Source organism: Falco punctatus, assembly GCF_963210335.1.
Source record: "Falco punctatus genome assembly, chromosome: 1".
Classification (NCBI taxonomy): Eukaryota; Metazoa; Chordata; class Aves; order Falconiformes; family Falconidae; genus Falco; species Falco punctatus.
Window position 1 is genome coordinate 123,416,259 of NC_137580.1, and position 25,320 is coordinate 123,441,578.

A 25,320-nucleotide genomic window follows, 5' to 3' on the forward strand; every position below is an offset into this window, starting at 1 on the left:
CCGCGGGGGCTGCTGGGAACCGGTTGGTGACGCAGGCGCAGAGCCCGCCCCTTCTGTTATGTAAGCGGCCCAAACGGGCTGGAGGGCCCGCCTCCTCTCGCGTAGGCGTGGCCGCGGCGCAGCTGACCGATCGGCTTCTGCGCTCGCGGCCGGAAGTTCCGCTCCTCCCCGGGGCGTGGCCTCCGCCGCCGTCACTGCCCCCTGCGCCCCCCCCCGCGGGGGCCCGTGGCCCCCCCACCCCGCAAGACAGGGCGCGAGCGGCCGCGCCTGCGCAGAGCCACCGGCCGGGCAGCGGAACGCGGCCTAGCGCGCCGCCAGGGCCACCGCGGCAGGCCTCTGCCTCTGCGCGGCCGTGGAGATCTCCTCCCGGCCTCTGATAAACGCAGCCTGGCGCCTCGCTGCCTCCCGGTGTGTCCGGGGAGCCCCCGCGGCCTGGCCTGCAGCAGCGGGCTTCTGCTCGGGCCTGGACGGGCCTGGCGGGGAGCTAACCTGGCCGCTCACCGTGGCGCTCCCCGAGCTCGGAGCCTCGCACTGACCTGTGGCCATGTGAGCTGTTCCTGGGGAAAGCCTCCTGCCAGTGCTCCCACACACAAAACCCAGGCTCAAGTGAAGTTACCACTTGGTAACTAATAACTGATGCCTGAGGGGCTGGCAGATTGGCCTGCGTGCCTACCAGGGCTTTTCGGGAGACCAAAGGAGTTACATGTGCAGGTCCCTAGGACAACAGGTTGGATGCAATCATAACAGCAGGCAGATTATTAAATGCTACTTTGAGCAGTGCTTCTAGGCTGTTACCCACTGCCTTTTATAAATATTAAATACATGGTTTGAAAGCAGTTACTATTTTTATCTTTTAAAATTATACAAGAGGGCTAGCAAAGCAAATCAAAGGTCACAAGAAGCGCACCGGAGCACTGCAGGACAGAGCTGTTTAGAAAGCACGTGTATAATAAACAAATACTCCAGGGGGTATTGTGTTGCTTATCTGCCCTGCCTCGCTAGCTTGTGGAATGACTTGAATGTCTTCCTACCTGAGGCTCTAAGCACACAAAAGAAAAGGTCACACTTGAAACATAAACAAGCAGCCATATTGCCAGACCACCCGTTTCAAGCAGTGGCAAATGAAAAAGGAAGGAAGGAGAAGTGCTGTAACAACAGTCTCTGTTTATATCCTCCCACCTTTTAGCAATCCGTGCTTTAAGGCTTTTCTGAGGCAAAAATAACTGTATTTGATGGCCATTTCTTCCCATTTTTGTTCTATTTACGCTGTTAGCATCTAAGATACCGTGACAATGTGTTTCATGCTTTTCATTGTACGCTACCTGAAAAACATTTCCTTTCATTTTCAACACACTGCTTAGTAAGAACAAGAGACAGGAAACAAAATGAGTTATTAGAAAGGGTGAGTAACAATTTTCTATTTATTTATACCCTTTGCAGACATTAATATCTTCTGAGCCACCTCCTTTGTAAACTAAGGCTGCAGTGTATCTAATTCTTTTTCCTTCAAAAGCAATTCCATGCTTCTGAATATCCTTGCCATTTTCTCTTTATTAACAAGAAATGCACAGAATCCAAGATCTGAGTCCCATACAGATTTGCATAATAAAGGCATAATGTTTTTGATGTTGTATCTTCTTTCCTAAAGTTTTTTCCTTTTTTTTTTTATTGTTGCCAAGAATGGATCAAGGTTTTCAAAGAGTAGTGCTGCATGTTTCCAAGATCGCTTCCTCAAAAGTAACAACTAAATTAGGCTTATCTTTTGTTCATGAATAGCCTCAGCTGTTCCCCTCTCAGCAATGTGGAATACCACCTCCATCAATCACTTTTTCTTACTGTTAATTTGTTCTTTTGGTAGAACTTCAATTTGACTAGGTTTTTATTATCCCTGCAAATTTCTGATAGAGGATCCTCCCCTTTTTTTTCCCCAATATGGGGTTACTGATTTAATATAGCTTGTTACAGATTTTTCACCCAAAATACTCCTTTTAATGCTCTATACCTACTGACCCTATAGGCTTCCTGCTTCTGATGAGTCTGGAAAAGGTTTTTCAAAGGCTGTGAAAACTGCAGGTTGTCTGTCTGTCCTTGTTCTTGCCTATTACATTTAGCTAAACACAGCTTATTTTCGTTTTTTTGTTTGTATATAGCTTAGTGGTTGCTGCTACTGTGCCATTTAACCTTGCTAAGGTTGAAAAGACTAAACAAAAACCTCCTCTTCCTCTCGCCTGCACAAATTTAGTCTACAAGCAACTCCTTTTGAGTCCCTCTTTGAAAAACTTCATTTTTGTGTTCCACCCCTTTTAAGTTAAACATCGATTTCCCCATGTTCTCTTCTTACTTTGAGCCAACATATGCAAAGCAAATCCACTTTTGCAGAGCTATTTATCAAACTGGAATCCGTGTTCTAGTATTAATTTTGATAGTACCAATACATGTTTGTTTACATGCACAGAAACCCTTTTGTGTTTATTAAAGTGGTATGTGCATTTGGATTCTGTATCTGTAGGCTGTTAGTGCTAAGGTCACTGATGTTTACTTGCTGCCAGTCATTCTTACAGCCACAACTGGGATCTCTGCTGCTTCTACCATGCTCCAGGAGCTGAAGGGTAAGGGGCACCATTATTTCCACTTTTGCATGTCTTGATGCAACATGGCAACGCCAGAACTCCTAAGGAACGGGGAATACTGCTGCTCAGTAAGGAAGACCGTACTTTCACCATCCAACATCTCAAAAAACCTGTACAGCACCTAACAATACAGGAAGTTTCCCTTGACTAAACCTTCTAAATCTTACTTTTAGTAAAGGCTCTAACATTCCTGTCAGGCACCTAAATGCGCATTTACCCCGCGTTTCCCCAGCAAACTTGCATCACTCACACCATAACACTCCCCCTTCACCTCATAACCACCCCGTTAACGCGAGCACCGCCCCCGCCCCTCCGCAAACAGCCCAGGCCCGGCCCGCAAGGTCAAGTTCTAGAACTTTCCCCCGCTCCACCCACTCGCCCGCGGCCAGCCGCCAGCACCCGCCTCCCTCTCAGGGTGACGAAGGCGGAACCTGCGCGGGCAAACCCCGCCGCCACCGCACAGCCCCGGGACGTCACCGCGCCGCCATTTTGCACCGCCAGCCGCCCCCAGGGCCGGGGGAGCGGGAGGGGGCGGCGGCCGGGCCCGCCGGGGCGCCTGAGGGGAGCTGGTCGGGGGGGGGGGGGGGGGGGGGGGGGGAATGACCCCGTCACGTGACAGTGGCGCGTACTGCAGCGCGGGAGGGGGAGGCCGCATGACCCGCTCTGCGGCGTGGCCCCAGGCACAGGCGCCCCCTCCCACCGTTTCCATGACGACCAGTCCTTCCACGGCCCGCGACGGCAGCGCTGCGCGGGGAAACCCCGCCCCTTCCGCGCAGCCTGCCCAATCAGCGCGGAGGACGCCGAGGGGGGCTGTTTAAATTCCCCGGGGGGCCGCGTCCGCCGTCCGTTGGTGCGTGAGGCACCGCGCCATGGGCAGCGCTGAGGAGAGAGGTAGGGGCGGCCGCCGCCGTGAGCGGCCGGGCCGTGAGGTGAAGTAGTCGCCCGTCCCTGGGCCCCTCTCCCCAGGCTTGCCGTGCCCTGCTCGGCGCTGCGGTGGGGCTATGGCGTGTCCCTGCCACCCCGCGGGGCCTTGCGGCGGGGTGGGTGCCAGCCCCAGAGGAGCAGCGAGCCCTCTGCCCCGCAGGGGTGGGGAGACAGGGTGCAGCTGCCTTTTCTTGCCTCTCCACCTTACCACCCGCATGCTGCTCGTATTGCTAACACAGCTCACTTTATCCAGGCGTGCTTTTCCTTAAAGCTTTTTTTCTTGTGTTGTGGCTTAAGCTCTTTATGTTACCCTCCCCCCTCCGGTGACACTTCTAAACTGATAAAGCTGGAGAGTAGCAGGACACTGACACTGGGTGCCCCATCCCTGGCAGTGTCCCAGGCCAGGCTGGAGGGGGCTTGGAGCCACCTGGGCTACTGGGAGGTGTCCCTGTCGCAGGGGGGCTGGAACCAGGTCATCTATAAAATCCCCTCCAACCCAAACCATTCTATATTTAACTGAAGTTTTCTAAGGCATATCAGCCTGAAATGAAATGTAGGCGATGCTACTTAAACCTTTCATACATCTTGAAATTATTAAAGTATTAAGTTAAGCAATTTCTGGAACTCAGTGAAAAGTGATGGAAAAGTAATACTCCCTGCACACAGAAGAGGAAAAAGCGTACAAATTGGTTTCTGCAATAATGTTTGTATATTTTTTTCCTTCCAAAGATGACTTATCCCTTCTCTAGTAATTTAAAATTGTTGATAATACTTGTTAAAATACTGTTCTGTTTGCAAAAGCAACATGTAGTGGGAAAATCCAACCTGAAGAGATCTCAGACTAACAGATGACATCTGTTCTTCCGAGCTGATATTTGAATTGGGTGACAGGGAGGGCTGTAAAGCATCCATGTACTTCAAAGCACTTTGAATGCAGGACTCAAGGTTTTGGAAAAATCGGGCTCTTTATGCACACACATCTCATTGTGCTTAAGTTGGTGGGACCAGCTCCATATTCCTGTAACTCCAAAACAGCAAACTAATAAAACTAGGCCTTGAATTTAGCTGCCATGAAGAATACCTTTATTAGCAGTGTTGACACTGCCTAAGAGTATTAGAGAAGCTAGGCTTGTGAAAAACTCATGTTTTTCAAAAAAGTATATGTCGCTTCTGATTCTTCATAAAAGATGTATGAAAGCTTTAAGTCCTTCAAGGTTTGGAATTCCTGGCTGTGCAGCCAGACCAAAATTTGCCTTTAATTATGTGGAAGAAAAAAAAGGAATCTCTCTAGCCTGTGGTACTTAGTACCCTTCAGCTCTCAAATCCAGTTGTGCTAGGACTGTGTTCTTGAATAAGATCATGGCTGTATCATCCCTTACTCTGTGTTTCCATCTGAAAGGAGGTTGTAGTGAGGTGTCAGTCTCTCTTCCCAAGTAACAAGTGATGGGATGAGAGGAAATGGCCTCAAGTTGCACCAGGGAAGGCTTAGATTGGGTATGAGGAAAAATTTCTTCACTGGAAGGGTGGAGTCACTGCCCCTGGGGGTATTTAAAAGATGTGTAGATGTGGTGCTTATGGACATGGTTTAGTGGGACTTGGCAGCGTTATGTTTATGGTTGGACTCAATGATCTTAAAGGTCTTTTCCAACCTAAACAATTCTGTGATTCTACCTGAAGTAAAGGGCATGGAGCAGAAATCATACATGTTCAGTGTTTTGGATGATTGGGGTAGCATGACTGGGATTGATCACCTATGGAGGAGTCAAAGACACTTGAACGGATTCCATCTTTCACTGTAACTAACCCTGTCTTTATTTCTGTGTCTCTCAGTTCTGACATTAATATGGTTTACTTCTTAATAGATTGGATTGATGTTGCCAATGATCTTTTAAGGAGTTGCCACATAAACCAGCACATAAAGCATCTCTCAGAATGTGGTGCTGATGTGTTTGTTCGTCTTTATGAGTCGATCTTAGGAGAAAAAGTACCAGGTGGGAACGATAACTTCTAAACATGTTTTTTGTTGGTTTGTTTTTGCATGTTTTGTAATGAACAAACTAAATTTACAAAACTTATTACAGATGTAAGGTTTTAAAAGTATTTGTGTCCTTCCAAAAACAAACACAAAAGACTGTCATTCTTTAAAAAGATTCAAGTAGTATTGGCTGTTGTTTTTTTGACTGGTATGCATGGCAGCTATGAGGAGAGTTCACTAGTACAGCTACAGCAAAAAGTTTGTTATTGTAAATTAGGCCTTGAATGCCATCCATAGGCACGATACCTTTTAAGGGTGTGAATTGACTCAACTATCTTAAAAAAGTGTTAATAGTGAATCATGTTCTTATAAAATGCTTAATACTTAAAGTCTGCTGAGAGCTAAACTGTGATTTAACTCTGGTTTAATCCAACTCCATGTGACTTCAGTGGCAATAATTAAGCAAGGGCTATACACTTATTTGTTTGCTTTATGGTGAACTATTGCATGTGGGAAGTGTCAAGACTCCTACTTGCAGAAGATTTTAATAGTGCTGAGCTATTGGAGGTAGAAGTCCTGTTAAATATAAGCCCAGAACTAAAAATAATGTTACTCCCAATTAAGTAGAAGAAGTTGCAGTCCAGCTAATCTCTGACAGGGAAAGAAGAGACCTTAATACAAAGGTTCAATTCCAATTTGACAATCTGAACTAGATGTGTGCGCTGGGAGTGAAGGAGGAAAAATACTTAGTAGTCTCTATTCTTGAATAGAATACTTCAGCTGATAAAATCCTCACATCTTCCAGGGGGTGTTCTATGTTTGTATTCGGTACTTATAAAAGATTTCATATGACCATATAATATTGGGGCTTTTCACCAAGTACACAAGGTATTGAAAAAAAGCTAACTTGTAAGTGAAGGTTAAAGTAGTTAAAGCATATGCAATAAGCTACCTATTTAGGTAGCCTAAAGTCTGTTATTTATTTTGAATAGATTTCATAGCTGCTCCTAGAAGCCAAGAGGATGATGCCCATAATGTACAAGCAGTAATAGATTCCCTGGCACTGGACTATTTGCAGGTCAGCTTGTCGCACATCACTGGTAAGTACTCATTTTAATGCAGAAAAAACACCAGCTGAATATCTGTGTGCTTTAATTTGAACATTTTATAAGAACCACATGTTATAAAGCATACTTTTGTACTTACATGAAAGGTTTTTCCCTGTAGCGAATGTCATCAAAACACTGAACCCTTGCCTTGGTCATCAGGCTATTAAATTTAAACAGCATGCAGAGAATAAATAAGAGCCATCTTGTACAACATAGACCTGTAAGAAATGTTAAAGTTAACAATCAATCATACTTCACTCATCTGCTAAAGCGTTACCTGAAATCTGTTACTGGCTCAGTGTTTTTCTGTATACAGTTAAAGCTTGGAGACTGCGTTTTAAAACATGAGCCTTTAATTTCAAACTTGTTACTGAATTTTAAAAAGTTTGTGAGTAAAGACTTGAACCATGTGCTGACTATCCTTTGTACACAGATAATATGAGTATTCGTATGTAAGGTCTCACATAACAGAGACTGCAAAGAATGAAAACTGCTGGCTTGATATGGAGTAGCCCTTTCTAATACCTGTACAGTATGGCTGGTGTTTGTAATCCTGCCTGCCAGTCCATCAACTTGGTTCATGCTGTAGCTGGTATGTATAAGAAAATATTAAATACCAATTATCCCAGAACACAGCCCTGTTCTGTGGGTTTTTTTTGTGTGGAAGCAGGTACAGCATCAATAAACTTAGTAGAACTGAAAATATGCAACTTTAGGAAACCTTTAAGATGCCTTAAGCTTATGTATGTAACCATAGAGTGACCAGTTGTCTTCTGAGCTGACACCTTCACAAGAATTTCCAAGCAGTCTTCTCCAGGAAACTTGTGCTTTTGAAAATTTATCTTCTGTGATGTACTAGTTATTAATATGTGGCAGTACCTTCTCTTAAGGTGAGAACATTGTGAAAGGAGAAAGGGAATCTATCAGAAACCTCCTCGAAATATTTGATGGTTTGTTAGAGTATCTTACAGAAGAAGTCAGTGAATCTTCTTCTCAGAATGGAGGTGAGTAGACAGACGCCCTGGTTTAAGGTACTATGTTCTGCTACTGCTCTGTTATGGACAGCTTGCTTTTTCTGTTTGTCTGCTATCAAGTTAGCTTGCTGAGGGCTTAGGTTCTCGTGACCATTGTTCTTGGTATTCATGGATGGAAAACAGCTTCCACAATAGATAAAAATTGTTTCTTTGCTGTTCTCCTCAGTAACAGCTACAGGGAATGACATCCATCGAAGATGTAGGCTTTGTGAAACCTTGTTTTGAGATACCTGAGCTGTTTCCAATGTAGCAAAGATTATTTGGTGTGTTTGCCTTGTTTATAACCTTGACAATGCAGAGGAGAAAGACTGAAACTGACTATGGGGGGAGGAAATTTCAGTAGCCAAACTGATTACATTCCTTACTTTCATAAACAATAATGATACAATAGACAGATAATGTTCTCCAGTTCTTGCCTTTTAACAAGTTTTGGGGAAAATAAGTTTTCTGCTTCATTCTTGTGACAGAAACTTACTCCAGACAATTCATCCTCTCTTGGTATGTTGCTTTTCAACTTGTAAGTCAAATGATTCATGGTTAGGATTCAGGGAGGGAAACACTGACTTTAATTGGAACAAGGAGCAGACATCCCTTTTACTTATTAGGACACAAACAGGGGGATGACTTAAGCTTTCCTGTGAAGTGGGTCTTGGGAGCAGATCCATAGCAGGGGCTATTTTGAAGAGAATGCTAAACAGGGGAAGAGAAGCTACTCAGCCCTCCAGAGGCATCATCATTACTGCAGACTGAGTACTGATCTTCCTGTCTTAAAGCTGGCAAGAACTGTCATTGCCAGCTGTTGTACCCTGTGAGTAAAGGAGAGAGCAGCTGGTGGCTGAGACAATTGCCTCGTGTCACGGTGAATGACAGAAGGAGAATAGTAGCAATTTTCACTGCCTGTACTGGTATTAGTGGCTCAAATTCTCTAGTTGTAAGTACAGAATTTAATTCTTTTGAAGAAGAATGGGTTATTTAGAATTGAAATGATAGGGTATATCATAGTTTTATCACTTGGGAAAACTTACTGTAACAGTTGCCCCCCATGTCCCCCCCTGCTGAAGCGGGGCATTACATGTCACCGTTTTAGATATCATCATTGTTTTATTATGTTTACACTGTTTTGATGATAGTGGCAATAATACCTGTTAGTTAATAGGTAGAAGTAATTTTCCTGAAAATAACTGCCTCTTGATTACTGACAGATGAGGCAAATGTGCTGTCCAATAATGAAATTCAAATTGCATCTCAAGAGCAGCCAGAAAGCAACACTGATCAACTTATGCAACCCTCAATATTCTCATCAGTTGAAGGGTAAGAACAATTCTGAACATTTGCATTGATATAGTGATTGACTGTCTTTACTATCTTTTCTATATTTTTGTGTATCTGTAGAGAAACTGGCAGGTTTTTAATAGTATGCCAGTAGGAAACGTACTGATGACGTATGTCAAATGGAATGTGAGGTAACTTTCTCCTTTAGTTGGGCAGCGAGAGGGCTAAAATTAGATCCAGAACTTCCTTGAAGATTGCTGACAGCATTTTGTTTCCCTTAAGTTTACTTCACATGTGGAATGAAACAAGTTGAAAACTTGGTCTCAGTTTTAGATTACTGAATTTTCGTTAAACTGCATTTGGCTTAGCATCACGACTTCTGTCTTGGTTTGTTCTGTAGAAGCTGGTCCCCTCTGCCCTGCCCTGGAACAGCCAGCTGCCTGGAGCAGGCGGAGCTGCCGTTCTCCCGCAGCCCCATCTTGCGGGCCGAAGGGGCCAGGACACTTAAATATTTATTTCGTGGCTTTATGTTTCTCTTAGGTCCCAGTCAGAATTTTTTGTTCCATCTTGTGATACAGATGGATCAGAATCTACCAGTGAATTAATTAGACTTGGAGATACTGCTCATTCATTTTCCAAGAGAAAGGAAGGTGAGTTTGGGTGAAAAAAACTTTAAGATTACTCTGTAATAACATTTCTAGGCTTTTTTGTTGTTGTTTCTTTTTTAAAGTTACTTCATTCAGGCAAATACTTGGTCTTAAACTCTTACTTTACAAAAAACCTTACACACCCCAAAAAAACTCAGCCCACAATAAGCAAACGTACCTGTAGCTGATCTTGATGAAGATCTCTTCTCAAAGTATTCCAGTTTTTCTTAAAGTATTTCTTCTTGAAGTACTGCAGTTTTTCGTGACTTTATTCAAAGGTTTGCTGTTCAGGTTCTAATTCAGTTCTCCCTAGGAAAGCGTTTTATTTTGGTCAGTTAGCATAAGAGAATTCTGAAGCTTTTAATGTATGTCACTTACCCCAGTGTAAAACGTCTTACTTAAGACTGTAAAAGGACTAGCAGGTTCATTCTTAAAGACTCGTTAGGAGTGTGGGCCACTTAAACGTTACAGGTGGCTCTGGAACAAGTTATGTGCATACTACTTAAATGGAGTCCATTCCTATTTCCTATAAGAATATTCTTATTCTCATCAGTGATTAGTCTTTCCAATTAGAGGCATAAATAACTATTATGAATTATGACATTTTCATTGAATAGAATTACAAGTCAGAATTTAACGGACTTATTTTGATCATAGTACAGATTGCTAACACCAAGTTATTAACATACCAGACATGAAAGTTGTCCATCTAAAACAGTTTGTAGCAGGATGCTTTACGGTTCCTAATGTAATCTTTTTCAAATACCACTTCTAGAATTCCAGTCTCCTGAATTCTTACCAGCAGAAGAAGACAACAGGGTGCAAGAATCTAAAAACTCAGGGGCTATTGCAGCATTACCTAGACACTTTTCTGAAACTGAAAGGGACATTGTAAAGGAAAAGGAAGATGGTGAGTGTTAGTTCTGATAGCTAATCTACCTGATTTTAACAAAGGGGTGTAGGGGACTAAAGTGGTGTACAGGAGACCCTTAGTCCTGCATGATTTGAAATAAATAAATCCTTTTCAGAAATTGGTGTCCCAGAGTATGCAGACTTCATTATCTGGGGTATTTCTGCTTAGCTAGGATTCAGCTGCAGCTAGGTTTTTTTCCTTTTGTCGTTCAGTAAGCAAAACACTAAAAGTAAAAAGGCCTTGCGGAAGATCCTAGCGTTGAAAACCATGTGCTGGAGGGAGCTTTCATCCTGTTCTTAAGGACGGTTATGCCTAGATTGTGTATTGGGTGAATCGTTCTGACAGGTGGCAGCCATCTTCGCAGACTGTCCCTGGCCTCTGCTGCTGCTTAGAATTCCTGCATATGAACAGGATTCCCCAGCACGTGTAGCTGAACTGACTGTGCCGAAAAGAACAGCAAATCGAAAGGCTTTTACTGTGTATGCACATAGCTGCACCCGGGCGTATGAGAGCAGTATGTACATACATACATACAGTCACGAAAAACTGGGTTCTCCTAGAAAAGGAGGGAGGGAGGGGCTGCAGCATGTACCTCTGTAAACCGAACAATAAGATTGTAAGGCATAAAAATGTTACAGGACTGTTCTGTGCAATCCAACAAAGACGGTGGCTAACATTTAGGTATTTAGATACTTCCCTTTAATATGTGTGGGCAATATACAAAACGAAACATTTTGCTTTCACAGATAACACTCTAAACTTCCAAGTTTTTGGTATTTATCTTTTCAGGGTCATTGGAGTCTGTTCATACTACTGAACCTCAAAAAGAGAGTCTGAGTGCCAGTGCTACAAAACTTGGGGAGCCTCTACAGCAAGCTATTCCTCTGCTACCACCATTTCAGCCTTTGGAAGCCAGACCTTATTATCCTGGATGGAGAAATTATCACCGCTCAGACAGTGAGTCAGCAGCTTCGGCGAACAGTCAAGAAGGGAAAACACCTACTGTGAGCAAAAACCTATCCTTTGATTTTTATTTTAAATTCTTTTTTTTTTTTTTTTTCCCCCAGTAATCAATACTGCTTTCCCTTTACAACCTTCTAGAGTATACTTACAGAATGGTGTAAATGGTCTCTGAAGAACACTTCGGAATGTGTCAGATTTCACAGTTCAAAGAATTTAGGACTGTGGATTCACTCTTCACAGAGTCCAGAGAGGATGTAAATTTGAAGGGTGTGTTTATCTTATACACATATACATACACATCTCCATAATCAATGTAACTGCACAGTTTACAGTATTGTAAATAAAATAATTATAGTGTATTTATCTATAAAATCAGCACCGATTTCCATATGCAGACAAACCTAACATGTGACCTTTCTTTCAACACTCTCCTGTGAATTTATAGAAAACGTGTTGCTTTTTATTTCAGCTTGAAAAGTCAGTTAAAGAAAAAACTGAAGATGTTTCTGGTAGTCTTCCTCTATCAAGGAAGATCCTTGGTGAGAGAATTTCGCTTACTATAGGGTAGCTCTTGAGTCAAATGTTGCATTTATTTTTATTGGCACTGCTAGAAACATGGTTTTGAAACTACTAGTGCATTTTTCAAGCCACAAGATCGTATTTCTATCTCCGTTTTATAGAGAAACAAAAATAGGTTACTTGTAAGCTGTTTACTGTGCTGGAAAAAAATAATCTGTGTCCCCAGTTCAACTCTGTTAGTTAATCCCGTTAAGATGGGCCTGTACTACTGAAGTATCTTCTATCAGGTAACTCCCATGGCTGAACTTATTCTGAGCAGAGAAAGATGGTCCAAACAAGCCAGTTTCAACTCTAGGAATAAGCCCTTAACTGCTGTTGTAGAAAAGGTTTAGAAGCCAGTTTTCAGTACTAATTTTCTGTTGCCTGGGAAACACTGCTTACCTTTCTAGTTTCCATAGCACTCCCATACACTGAACATTGAAAACTTGAAAAATTACCAAAACAAATGTCACAACTGTGTAACCACAGTTGCTTTGTCATCCTGTTCTCTTCAAATTTGGATCCAGAGGCCGCAGATAACACTTTTTTTTTTTTTTTTAACTTGTTCCCTGCAGTAGCAGGTGCAGTGCAGCCTGTGCCATCACCTAACACTTACCCGTTTGCTTCTGCGGTGGGAGATGAGGTGGTATCAAATGCCGCTGAGGACGGTGTGGCAAAGGTACATATTGCATCTTTACCTTATTTGTGGACGTTCAGTCAATATTTTTGGATTTCTGCTTAATTTTCGTGATACCTTGTGGCACTTCTGGGCTTTTTCTAACCTGCTTTTGGCTTGCTTTCTTCAATATACAATCAGTGCTGCAACGTTGTTACAAACTTTACATAGTCGGTGTCTAAGTCACATCAGTTCTTTTGAGAGGTGTTTGCTTCAAGATGTGTAAGTGCTAGTACCTATAGAGTTCCGATTTATCACAACCAACCAGTTATTAGTTATCTTGGTTTTAATCAAAGGTGTATAAAACACAAAAGTGCAGTCTTGTCCTTTCTCCGAGGTGTAACAGAATTCTAAATTAGTAAGAACTTTGGTTTTCTGGGGTTGTTCAGACTCCAGTAAAAATCAGATTTCGCTGCCTTCCTAAACATCACTGAACTGCCTGGCTATATTATTTCATTTTATTTCCTTGCATTGTCCTTTGCTTTTCAAAAACTGAATAATGCAAAACCCACAAATTGATCAGCAGATGCCATTCTGTGCTTGTAGAAATGTATCTGTATAGGAAGTTTCTTGCTCTAGAAAACTTTTTTGCCTTCTGCAACCACAAGAGGTACTCACAGACTTCATTTGTTCCAGTAGTTTCAACAGCCTTTCTGCCCTCTCTGTTTAAAACATTGTCTCTGTTTAAAACTCATTTTTCCATTGGTGTATTTGCAAGTATATGCATGGCAACCCAGATTACTCCAGTTCAAACAGGTAAGTTAGCGGGCAGCACTAAATCAGTGTAACTAAATGGCACAAAGAGATACTTTTTTTTTTTCTTTTAGCTTGCTGTGAATTGTAGCTTAGTCTATACTCCGTGAGGTTTAGCTTATTCTCAGTACTAAGCATTAGTCCCAGGCTAAAGAGGTAGTACGTAGGGATACTCCATATAACTAGACCCTGTTCTTCTGCTTCAGTGGTTTAGCTATGATTCTTGATCTTCTGTATTTTTGATAATCTATTTCTTTAAACATCTCATTCTCTACAGCACACCACCTTCAGTAAAGGACCTGGAAATATGACTGTTTATATATAAATAAAATCATATAGTTTGAGATGGTTCTCCTATAAAATCTGTTGTAGGATATCTCTACTCACGTGATCTATAGTATTTCTGAACTTTACTGTGAAGATCTTAATATAATCTAATTTACTCCTAATTGTTTTCCAAGGTTCCTCAGGTATATGAGACTTCTACATCTGCTTCTTCTTTGCATCAAAAATTCTCACGAAGTGCTGAACAAGTAACACAAACTCCAAGACCTGAATCTAGATATCTGCCTGGAAAGAAAAGGCAAGTTCAGGGTTTTTGGTACTGAGCCAAGCTAGCACTTTCATATACATGGCCCCCAGCTCCCCCTTTTAAAATAAGATCTCTTCCTCCTTGGGTTGCATGAGAGTGAAAGAATAATTTTAACAGAAAGATTTCCTGTTTCTCCTGACATACATGCTTTTTCTTAAATATAGTTATAGACGTTTACACATTCAGCTTCCATTTAATTCTAGAAAAATGTGCTCACACAAGAAGTGAACTGGAATTGTACAAGGTAATGCTTATTTTCCAGGTTTTAGAATAGAAATTAAATATGTGTGTGTTCTGTTTTAGCAGATACGAAAATTCTACTATGGATTCACTTGAAGAGTCTCTTTCCCACAGAAGAACAAAGGAAAAGCTATCCGAGCAAGAGCTTCATCAAGTGTCAGAAAAACTCTCTCACAGGTTAAACGAACTAGATTTGGTAAGTGAAATGTATTCATCGTTGTATTTGAACAATCTAGTCTTAGTAATGATAGTGGAGAGAACACAAATATAAATTTGATGTTGATGAAAAAGAAATCTGCAACTAACACCTGACTTTAGACAGTTCTAAATTTTGAACTAGTGAACCTGACACAACCCCCTCATCCAACAGATGCTAAAGCAAGCTTTGGGTGGGCACACCAGAGAAGAGGACTTGACAAATGAAGACAACCTGTCTCAGCACAGCGACAGTGTCATGGATTATCGCCAAAGGAAAGCTGAACGAGGTAACAATTCGTATGCCAGTTCAGTATTAGGATGGAAAAGAATACATATAAAAAACAACTTCTCATGTAAAGCTGACAGTAACTCACTGTAAGTGGTTCAGTGTAAGTTTTGTATTGTTAGTTCACTTTTATCTTGGTTTAGATCCAAACCTGAGCAACAGTAGCAGAATTGCAGTTAAGTTCCCATTTAACGCTTAAATAGCTATGGTTAAACTTCACTAAAAATACAAGGTTCACTAAAAATACAAGGCAAACACAGCTGTGGTAGGACGTGTACAGAACGTGGGGGGAGGGCCAGAACACGCTCACTGATGGGACTGTGATTCTGGAATCGGAGCCTATTCACAATACACTGCAGGTTCTGCTGTGCCCAGCGTAGCATGTATACGTGTGTTGGTGGCAATATGATTAAATAACCACCCTATATGTACACCAGGCTATAAAACTGTCCTATAGCTTGATCTAATCCACATCATTATATTGCAAGACGGAGCTGTGTGTGACCTGGTGTATAGACAGTCTCTCATCTTGAGCTACTTTCATTTGTATTTGTTGCTTTTTTCTTTCCCATCTTTAATATCTCCTTGCTGTTATATGAGGCCCAACATTTGTGATTCAGGCCAGGGATAGTTCTAAAGGCAAAGGCTTTTCACGTTTTATCACTTAATTTGTGCTAAACTTGCTGACTCTTATGCCTTGGGAAGGTTTGACTCTATAGGTTTTGCAGGGGGTGTATGCTTTTTTTCCCTTACGTTTGGCTGGAGGATTTGTTTCTTTCAAGTTAGATACTCAGTGAATCGCCTTTCCTTACAGACACATCACGTCTAAGGTACCCCAGCAGGCCACGATCCCTTTCTCCATCCTCCCCCTCATCTCAGCATCAACTGTCTTTAGAGTTGGAAGATAAACTTTGTAGTAACAGAACAGGCCAAATAAAGAAAATACACAGCCAGCTGCAAAAAGAAAGGGATGAAAGAACAAGAAAAACAAAGGTAATTTCTAGGTTAGAGACCTCTTGGTCATTCTTACTAACAGCATTAAAACTAAAGGCTCTTACTTACTGTGGGCATCTGGCCTACTCTAATAGTGGTGTACTGTTGTATCTGTAGACTGCTGAGGAAAAGACTTAACCCCCAAATTTCACAAAAAGGAGAGTTCAAAGTGGAAGAAGCTACTTTGACCCACACACCAAACAAGTTAATGAGGTGGTTGTACAGGCTGATTATTTTCTCTGAAAAGTCCTCTTATTTTCTAGATGGTCACTAAAGCTTACGAAGATGAACTACGAATTTATGAAGCTAGGGAGAGGCTCAGACTCGGCAAGCTCAGAGAAGTTACCAAGAAAACGGTATGATGCACCGAGGTGATTGTTGGTTGTGTTTTGACTGGTTGTTTTTTTAAATTTGTTTACATGATCTGTCCAGACACTGAGGATGTCTTTTGGGTACAAAACCTCCTTGACTTCCAATGTCATAGTTACAGCACCATGTGCTGCTTTAGCAGTGAACAGGACAGCTTTTCCTGAGATAGGTAGAACCAAGAGACAAGGAGTTTTAGAAATATCAGCACTTTTTACGTATGATGAATAATACCTGTTCTTACGGGCAACAACCACCCTACTTTTCACATGAAGTGTTAACTTCAAGACACTCAGATTTAAAGAATTAAAGCCAAGTGAGCAAGCAGATAGCTTCCAGAGACTGGCTGAAATTTCTCCTCTGACAGGCACTTCACACACGCAGCCCAACAGCTACCTTAATGAAGTTGGAACCGCCGTACACTGCAAGCAGCCTGCTTAATATTGTCATAATACTGTCAATATTGTCTTGATAGCTGGGTTTGTGCAAGAGTGACTCTCTACTGTTATACATGTGGCAAAGGGGGTTTTGCTGTTTTTCTTACGTACTACTGGAACAGCAAAGAACCTAAGCTGAAAAGCTCTGTCATACCAATGTCATCACAACACAGGCTGCCCTGGACCCTTCCCCACCTCTGCAGAAGCAGTCCATAGGCTGCTGCAGTAGCGTTACATGCTACAAAAGAGCTGCCATTATGCAATAGTGAGATTTAACCTCTGTTTGAACCCTGACCTGCATTTGGTAAATTCTGGCCTTCTAGAGAATCCAATGCAATATGTCCAAATTCTCATTCTAAAGTTTCAAAGACATTTAAGTTCTGATAGCCAAACTATGTGATCTGTCAGTCTTTCCCTTCTCATACCTGTTCTCCATCTGTTTTACATCTGCTCCTAAGGAACAAGAATACAAAGAAAACATCTTTAAAGAACCTCCAAAAATGCCTCAGCCAGTGAAAGTTTATTCTAGAAAAACCACACCTCGGAATCCCAAATACAGCCAGTGGATTCCAAAACGAGGGACTGTGAAGCCAAAGAAAGCAGCTCCAAGTAAGAACTGCAAAACTATACTTGGTGGAAAACTGGCATCTTTTGAAAGCATGTGTTGAACTCCAAGAATAAAGGCATCAATCCAACATATACCAGTCAGCTGTAGCATTTTCCCCTTCTTATGACCTCTATATGTCTGGATTTTTGTTAGGGAATATAATGTTTTAAGTAAATGTAAACCACCAATGCACAATCACAACTGTGACCTATTTGCTACTTCCTTAAAATCCCTTGGACTATTTTCAAGGCTTGTTTCCATTACTGCTACTCCTGTGCTTGCTCTGCTATAGTCTGAGCTCAGTCGTTTTTGGTTTGGGTTTGGTTTTTTTCCCCCTTTTCTCTTTTTCTTTTTTTGCTTTTTCTGAGCATGTATCAGATTTAAATTTGGGTCTTTAGCTTAAGTGGGCTGGTGCTGAGCCACATACAGTTGTTGAATCTGTCAGTTGCAACCATCCTCCTCTCAAGACCCTGCCATTGTGGTGTTAATGCTGCCACTGGTTTTGCTGGGCAAGTGATGCTTCAAGAACAACCAACATACAAATCACAGGCTCAGCTCTGGTAAACGGCATGGTGCACGATTATTTAAAAGATGCTGGTATAATCCCCTGAATATCTGAACGTTGCTCAGGTACACTGCCTTATTTTTTTTCCCCAGTGTTTAAAGGGCATATACTTGGTTAACACCCATTTGTTTCACCTCCCCATCATCTTCCTTCCAGAAGGATCAAAGATGTAATGGGAGTGAGCTGGCTGCAAATCAGTTAGTTTTACACCTGTTTACTTGACCTGGACCTGTCATTACTACTGCTGTATTAGCATTGGTTTAAGATGCTGCAACCAGTGATGGAAAGAGACAGACAAAGAAATCGTGGGTTAGGGATGGTGAGAACCATATGACAAAGGAAGGGGACACCTGTCTTAAACTAGATGTGGTGGTGGTAGGAAAACAATGCCAGAGCGATAAAAGCAATTCTTCAGCAGAAAAAATGAAAATCACCCCAAGAAAACCTTGGGATTCCTTTCTCTGCTGCCATACTGACAGAGCGATGTTACATCCTGCTGGGTTTATCTTGACATCATAACAAAAGCATGGTAGTTTTAGATAGTCTTCATCTAAAATATTTCATAACTTAGGTTGACGTTGTCTGGAAGAATTTACCACTAAATGTATTCTCCAGAATTTATTGCTCACATCTGTCCTTACCTTGTAGTGAAAGTAAGAGATGACGGCCTCCTATTTCAGCTACTGGAAGAGTTTCCCCACCTGCATATTTCCCACCATACAATGAATAAAATGTGGCAGCGGCAGCTCGCACATACTGAACAACTTAAGGCAGCTTCTGGCAGAACTAGATCACACCTCCAAAATGAAGTAAGCATTCTTATTCTTACCTTCAAAGTAGCATCAGGGATAGCAGTACCTCTGACAGGACAGCTAGCAGGCATTGGCTTGTATTGCATAATAAAATAATAATGAGGTCATCTTGATTCCTTGTATGCAGCACAGGTAGGGTATGTGCACATCCAAAGCACAATATGAAAGGACAGGTGGTATCTGAGCATGGTTGGTTAAATAGGGACGTACGTATCTAGGCACGTGGGTTCAGCTTTTCATCAGCCACGCAAACATCATGTTCATTTTTTATACTCGTTTATCTAGTACTGCCTAGCATTGCTACTCTTCTGTTAAAAAGCAGTTTGTAGTTTCAAGTGCTACTTAAAAGTTAATTATAAGATGCAAAAGTTGATTAACTTATGCATGGTAACTCTCAACATAACCAAAACATAGCGAAGGAGCAATGTTTAAAACTCCTACACACAATTGGCTGCCCTGCAGAATGTGGGAAGTCATTAGCTTTTCTTTAAACCTCCAGGTTCAACAAGCCCTGAAGAAGCACGAGCTCCTCGTTGCACTTATTAAAAAAGATCAAGACCACAACAAGAGACTGGTATGTTCTTTGAAGGATATTTGTTACATAATACAAACAGTTCATGTTGAGCCAGCTAGAACACATACTCCCTGGTCCATGAAAGTGGCTTTTTATCTTGTGACAGTTTTATGCCTTTTGAGTAGCTGTGGTCTCCAATGCCATGTCATCTGTTTGCTGTGTGGCTGCTGAGGTCATGGGAACGGAATATTATTCTTAGACTGCACTGTTGCTTCAGAAGTGCAAACAAATTCTAAGAACATGCAAGGAGAAACTTCAGGCTCCTGGTGTTGCTGGTAAAAACACCAGCTACCATGGCAATACTGACTCCTTAATTACATAGTGCTCTTGATGGCACCTCTTGCTAAATTAGTGGCGACTACAGCTTCAAACCATAGATGCAGTGTAACGCTGGGGGAGGGAGAAGGTCCTCAGTAAAGGACCCTCTTTATTTAGCGATCATTAACAAAGCTTTGCCTGCAGCAGTGTCTATTGGAAGCTCGGTGGTCTTACAGCTACTGTTCTCCATTTAGCAAGAATTTAAGCAACGCATCTGCCGCCAGAAATGGGCTCAGAGTAAAGTGAGAGAGAAACGCCAGCAAGTTGCTCGAGCCAGGAAATACTATGAAGATTACCGGGTTCAGTTGCGTGCCAAGATGATGCGGGCTAGGACACGGGAAGAAAGGGTAAATACAAAATGTCTTGCTCTGCAAGTACGGAATTCTTTCTTGTGTGGACCCCAGCGCTGAGGAACCCACAGCTGGGTAGTTCAAATAGTGGTACAAGCAGACAGAGAGCAAGTTAAGTGGACCGAGCATAGGAGCCAGGATGAACTGGCTGGTCAGTCAAAGCCACAGAGGAAAAGGTTCCTTCTTTGGAAACACTGCTACGGTTTAGGGCAAACGACTGTAAAACAAGAAAGGAAGCTTTATTGGGTTAAGGGAAGAAGAGAAAGGGTGAATTATCAGTATGGAAAAACAGGGCTGGTAACATGAGAAATTGGGGAAATGAGTTTTCAGAAACAGTAGGATTAAGAACTTGTTCCTATAGTTACTATCCAAAGAAAACAATTGAGATCTTCAGTTAAGGAAACTTGATCAAAAAGAGAGCTTTGTTACTCAGTTGTATTTGTTAAACAAAGTGGACTTTTCGACAGATATGATCTCCAATTAGGGCTGGACATCAGAGCTAAGACAAGCAAGTAGAGTTATTACACTTTGCAAGAGCAGATACACAATTCTCACCTTTTAAAATAAAAGCCTGCAGTTCAGCGCATAATCCACTACTAGTGATTTGAGAACTGTTTGCCTTAAGCTGCACTGTAGCTGGTAACGCGTTCTTTTGTATAAATGGAAAGCCTGAGCACAGGCTGGATTTCCTGCTGCTGGAAATGAAGGTCCTGAAGTTAAGACAGCAGAATGCAGGGTGGGCTGTACATCACAGTGCGTGTTCAAAGACCCCGGCTTGCATTGTCAGCTTGTCTGAAGTGATTTAAAAAATGTAATATACATTTGTTGTTGTTCTAGCCCCCTTTTTAGTCATATGACTAAACTGACATAATAAATCCTTGATCAGAATTTCTGCTCGATGAGTAGCACAAGTAGAGCTCGGCTGCATCTGTGCCACCATCACTAGATAGATAACGGTGTGGTTTTGGCATGGGCAAGGACCTATCTTCATGTGATCACCGTTCTGTCAGGAAATGGAACAGCTGAGAAACGTAAATGTACACTTGAAAGTTTCAGGGTTTGGTTTTTTTTAATTGCTGGCAGATATTTAAAAACTTATTTGAAGAAGGCTTAGAAATCCAGAAGCAAAGACTGATGGACCTGAGATCATACGCTCAAGAGAAGCGTGCTGAGCAAAGGAGAGAGCATCAAAATGAACTGGAGTCTATGGAGAACTATTACAAAGATCAGGTAAAGTTTAATCTGCATCAAAGGCAGCCAGCATTTTTCACACTAGAAATCTTCCATTTCTGTAACTGGTTCCACTCAAACCTGTGTTGTGCTTAGTTTTCCATGCTAGCAGAAGCTTTATCTCAGGAACGCCAAGAAATCCAAACCAGAGAGAAAGCACAAGCACAAGTAAGGATTTTTAATTTTGTATCTATGCCTTTTGTTTTTACATGCTGTGGTTAACATCTCTATTTTCTTCAGATGCTGCAGAAAACAAAAAGAGAACTGAGATCAAGGATGGAAAAGGAAATACAGCAACTGCAAGCAGCAATAATGCAAAGTGATGACGACACCTTTTTTCAAGAACTAGAAGCAGACAGACTGAAATCAAGACTTCAGATGGCTTCCTTTCAGTATGGCAAAAGTAGTTTCTTGTAAGACTTGAAGTGAATATCACACCAGTTCTCTCTGGTGAAGATGATGAGAATCTTTGAGAGCTGCTGTAGCAGGAAGATGATGCGGGCTGTTTTTAGCTAAAATAATTAGGGCTGTTCATTTGACGCGTCAGAGGTGTAGTTGCTGGTATCTGGGAGCTCTATAGCACTTTTATGATCACCAATAAAGTTAACTTCTTTCTACCTTCTTAGCAAGGCTGCGATAATGTTGAGCTCCACACAGAGGAAGCAGGGTAAAGTCGCCTTAGTGGAGGAGCTGAATGCTCAGGCCTGCACTGGTTCTGCTGTTGCTGGAGCTGAACTGCCACACTCGTCCGTTAAAACACTGGAATGCTCAAAAAGAACAAGATCTTTAAAAGAACTTCACTGATTCGAGTTCTTATGAAAGGACAAATTAGGGAATGCCTGCAATAAACCGGTTGTGAAAATCAGTCATTTAAATAGATTAAGCAAGGGTGGGCTACTTATTCTACACAATGCCGTGTTGGCTTGTTAATGGCAGAACATATGCCGTGCTACTTCCTGTGCCACAAGTGTATTGGGAAAAGTACATGGAAGAATTTTCATAATTTCCTACTTCAAAAGCAGTAAAATCAAGCTTCTGTAAGGGCTACAACCTGTGGACAGCTTTACTCGTTATTTCCAACAGGGGTATACTAATCAGTTACTCGTTATTTCCAACAGGGGTATACTAATCAGTATATGTGCTGTAGGTGCTTCAGTTGCTGAGGTTCCACACAGCATTTCCAAACTACATAAACCCACCTGTAAACAAGCCCACTTTTGTTTCAGTTGCTGTTTCTGAAGGGAGTTGCATAATGCCATATACAAAGGGAGAAGCAGCGAGGTTTGCTCTTCGAAGCAGATTATTTGGACAACTGTTTTGCAGGGGTACTTGTATATAGTACTCTGTTGGCTGGTGTGGTTTTTAGGGAAAAGCAGATCAGTTCTGGTTCTGTCTGTGTGAAGCTAAATACAAATTCTAACATTCAGCTTTTACGTTACTTTAGGTTGTAAGGTCTGCTTCTAGGCGGCTGACAAGAGGCACTACACCTATCTTTGTAGAATCATCACATGCTATAAACAATACAGCGTTTAGTAGAAAATTCAAGTTTCAGCAGCCGTGAGTTACAGGCCCTATGAGATGCAGGTGCAGCTGAATACTTAAACTGAGAACACACTACATGAAACCAAGCTGATGCTTAGTGAAGCCCATTAATGATACATTCTCCTCTACCTGAAAAAAACCCGCAAATTTTAAATAGTTCTTCCTCAGTACCAAGGTAAACTGAAGCATAATTTTGAACAAGCTCTAGTAGAAGAATTCTTCCTGAAAATGGCACGTGTGAGAAGTTATATAAAAATACTGGAATTGTGTTGTATACAGAGTATTTAAAGCTTGCTGAGAGGTGGTTGGTGTCTCTTACAGAATTGGTACCACACTCAGTGAATTCGGACTTGTGCATTGGGAAGAAAAAAAAAAAACAGCGAAGCAGAAAAAGCAGCCCCCAGCAGCTGGAGATGCTTCCTTTACAGATGAGACACATCAGCTAGCAGTTAGAGCATGATGTACCGCACTTAAAAAACCAAAATCGAGCCTAAACAACACGCAACAAAAAAACCCTCCACAAACCAGACACCCACAACCCTGACTTTAAAAACCATTTCCAGGCAGTTGCTGTGAGCCAGACTAAGACAAAGTCTGTATCTACGGGACAATATTTACCAGCTAAGTTGATCAAATTTAACAAGTATTTACCAGATTTATTTACCTTTTTTCTTCCCTTAAGACGGTTTAGCTTTGCTGAATTTTGAGAGGAGCCATCTGTTCACCAACGCCGAGTCCCTGCCAAGACACGCGTACGCCACTGCGTGAAAGCCTAAAGTAAGACCTTTTTTGTCTGACTAGAACATCAGCACAGTCCTTATTGTAGGCAACAGCGTGTAGAAAGACATGAAGTTTTAAGTATTTTCTCCTGGAACAAAGCTGAGTTACTTAAAAATGCCATTGTTACATTTTAAAGTAAATATTTAATTAAGAAAAACTTAAAACTTTTAAAACCATTGATGCTGTGACAGTGCAAACAGCATACAATTTATTGCTCAACTTCTGCATGGGTACATACATTAAGTACTTAAAAACCATTTTATACAGATTTTTTTTTTTTGTTAAAGCTCATGTAACAGCTGGGTGAAAATACAATGATACCAATGCTAAAACACTCTGTAATAAATACAATGGAAATGATAAACTAAGAACTGTCAGTTTGTGGAGGAGTAATTACACTTGTATAAACTAATTTACAACTACAGACAAAGCTCTGAGGATGTGGTAGAGCCAGAAACCTACTACATAGTGTAAAGTACAACAAATGGCACCTGTTAACTATATGGTGCTGTTTAAAATCTGAAGCAATTGGAGCATGCTACATTAAGCTGTATGATGCATACTTATGGTATAGAAGCAAAGCTTTTACTTCCATCAATGCAGCCACTTTAAACGCACCAGAAGTTCAATACAGATGTAGTGTTGTAGAACAAGAATTTAAAAACGGCTTGTGTGCTCTGGACTTTAGTACAACACAAAAATTTGGTACAAATAAATCAGTTTAGGGAAACTGAAACTATGTGCAAAAAAATTAGAATACATACTGTACAAAGCACCATTACAAAACTCTTTACACCGAGAAATTAAATCCTCTGAAACTCGTGTACTGTATATTTGAAATCTACAAAAGTCACTGTTCATAATTAAACATTCATAATGAAAAGCAACAGCATAAAACCATAATGTGACATCTCTCTAAAACAACTAAAGACTGGATAAAGTAAAACCCAGTAAGAGGGACACATTGAAATAAATATTCACATTAATCATGGGGTGAAAGTCCAAGGTTAAAATGCAATATTAGGCTTAGCACCTTTTTGAGGGGAAAGTAGCTGACATGATCTCGAAACAAAATTTTGCAAAAGGAATCAACCCTTTTAACATTTTCAGATAAACATCTGACTAGGTGATGAGGTGCTCTAGTTAAAGCTCTCAGTCATTACGAAGGTAGAAAGGCACTCGAAGTACTTGGTATATTCATCCTCATCTGTCAGCTATGGAAAGTCAAACATAGATTTGTCTACTTTTGCCTATAATTATTAAATTTACAGTATTGATCTGTGGCAGTTAAAATTCTCTATGCCCTACCAAAACGTCTGGTAGGACAAAGAGATGCACTGCTAAGGCTGTTGTGAAAATGAACGGTATTTATCAGCCCATCTAGAGTCTATATTCTGCAGAGCTCATCTCCTCCCTCCTCAAAAATGCTTTTAGGACACAAGGGCGGCCGTAACTGTGCATTCCATACATTTACCAGCCTCAGCAGGCTGACAGGGAGAAGGTTGCTGGGAGGCGGGTATAGATGTGGTCAGGAGACACACGCTACAGCCAGTCTTTAAGTAGTGCCGAGGGGAGCTGCCCGGTGCGAGGGGAGCAGCAGCACACCTTCCCCCTGGAATCACCTAACACTCCCGACTCCTCCCAACAGCTGGATCAAACTGCATTTTCCATCCTTCATGACCAGGGAGGCTGCAGCCTTAGCCTGAGCAAGAGCGGGGTGGGGTGGCGATATAAAATTAAACAAACTTCTACAACACTGGAGTAGCTATCCTGTGAACAGTGGTCAAAAGAACCTGTCTCTGTAAATCGTCATTTCACATCCTATCTCGGCACTCGCAGGGGGGGAGGAGAGGTCTGTGGGAGTGTCTGAAGCACCGGTCCCCGACAGCGCAGCATACTGGGTGAGAAACACACTGGGCAACAACCTACTCTGCTCCCCCAGGCAACCTGGGCAGCTGTAGCAGTAGCTTCTCCGG

At 41.8% G+C, this 25,320-nt stretch overlaps 1 protein-coding gene across 5 annotated transcripts; it reads left to right on the forward strand.

Moving 5' to 3' along the window:
* Window positions 1-96: 96 nt before the first annotated feature.
* On the forward strand, window positions 97-21,887 carry CEP95 (centrosomal protein 95). 5 transcript variants are annotated; one of them, XM_080377640.1, is made up of 22 exons: window positions 97-3,521; window positions 5,417-5,545; window positions 6,522-6,629; window positions 7,529-7,642; window positions 8,875-8,983; window positions 9,485-9,594; window positions 10,367-10,501; window positions 11,294-11,508; window positions 11,937-12,006; window positions 12,601-12,704; window positions 13,916-14,037; window positions 14,350-14,482; window positions 14,657-14,771; window positions 15,585-15,763; window positions 16,027-16,119; window positions 17,025-17,175; window positions 18,387-18,547; window positions 19,050-19,124; window positions 19,637-19,789; window positions 20,876-21,022; window positions 21,119-21,190; window positions 21,263-21,887. In XM_080377640.1, exons 1-22 carry the CDS (start codon window positions 3,500-3,502, stop codon window positions 21,437-21,439), a joined length of 2,694 nt encoding a protein of 897 aa, XP_080233766.1. In that variant the 5' UTR covers window positions 97-3,499; the 3' UTR covers window positions 21,440-21,887. The 5 variants fall into 5 exon arrangements, with proteins under 5 accessions (XP_080233766.1, XP_080233767.1, XP_080233768.1 ...); XM_080377641.1 differs by having other exon boundaries at window positions 14,353-14,482; XM_080377642.1 differs by having other exon boundaries at window positions 12,604-12,704.
* The last annotated feature ends 3,433 nt before the right edge of the window (window positions 21,888-25,320 follow it).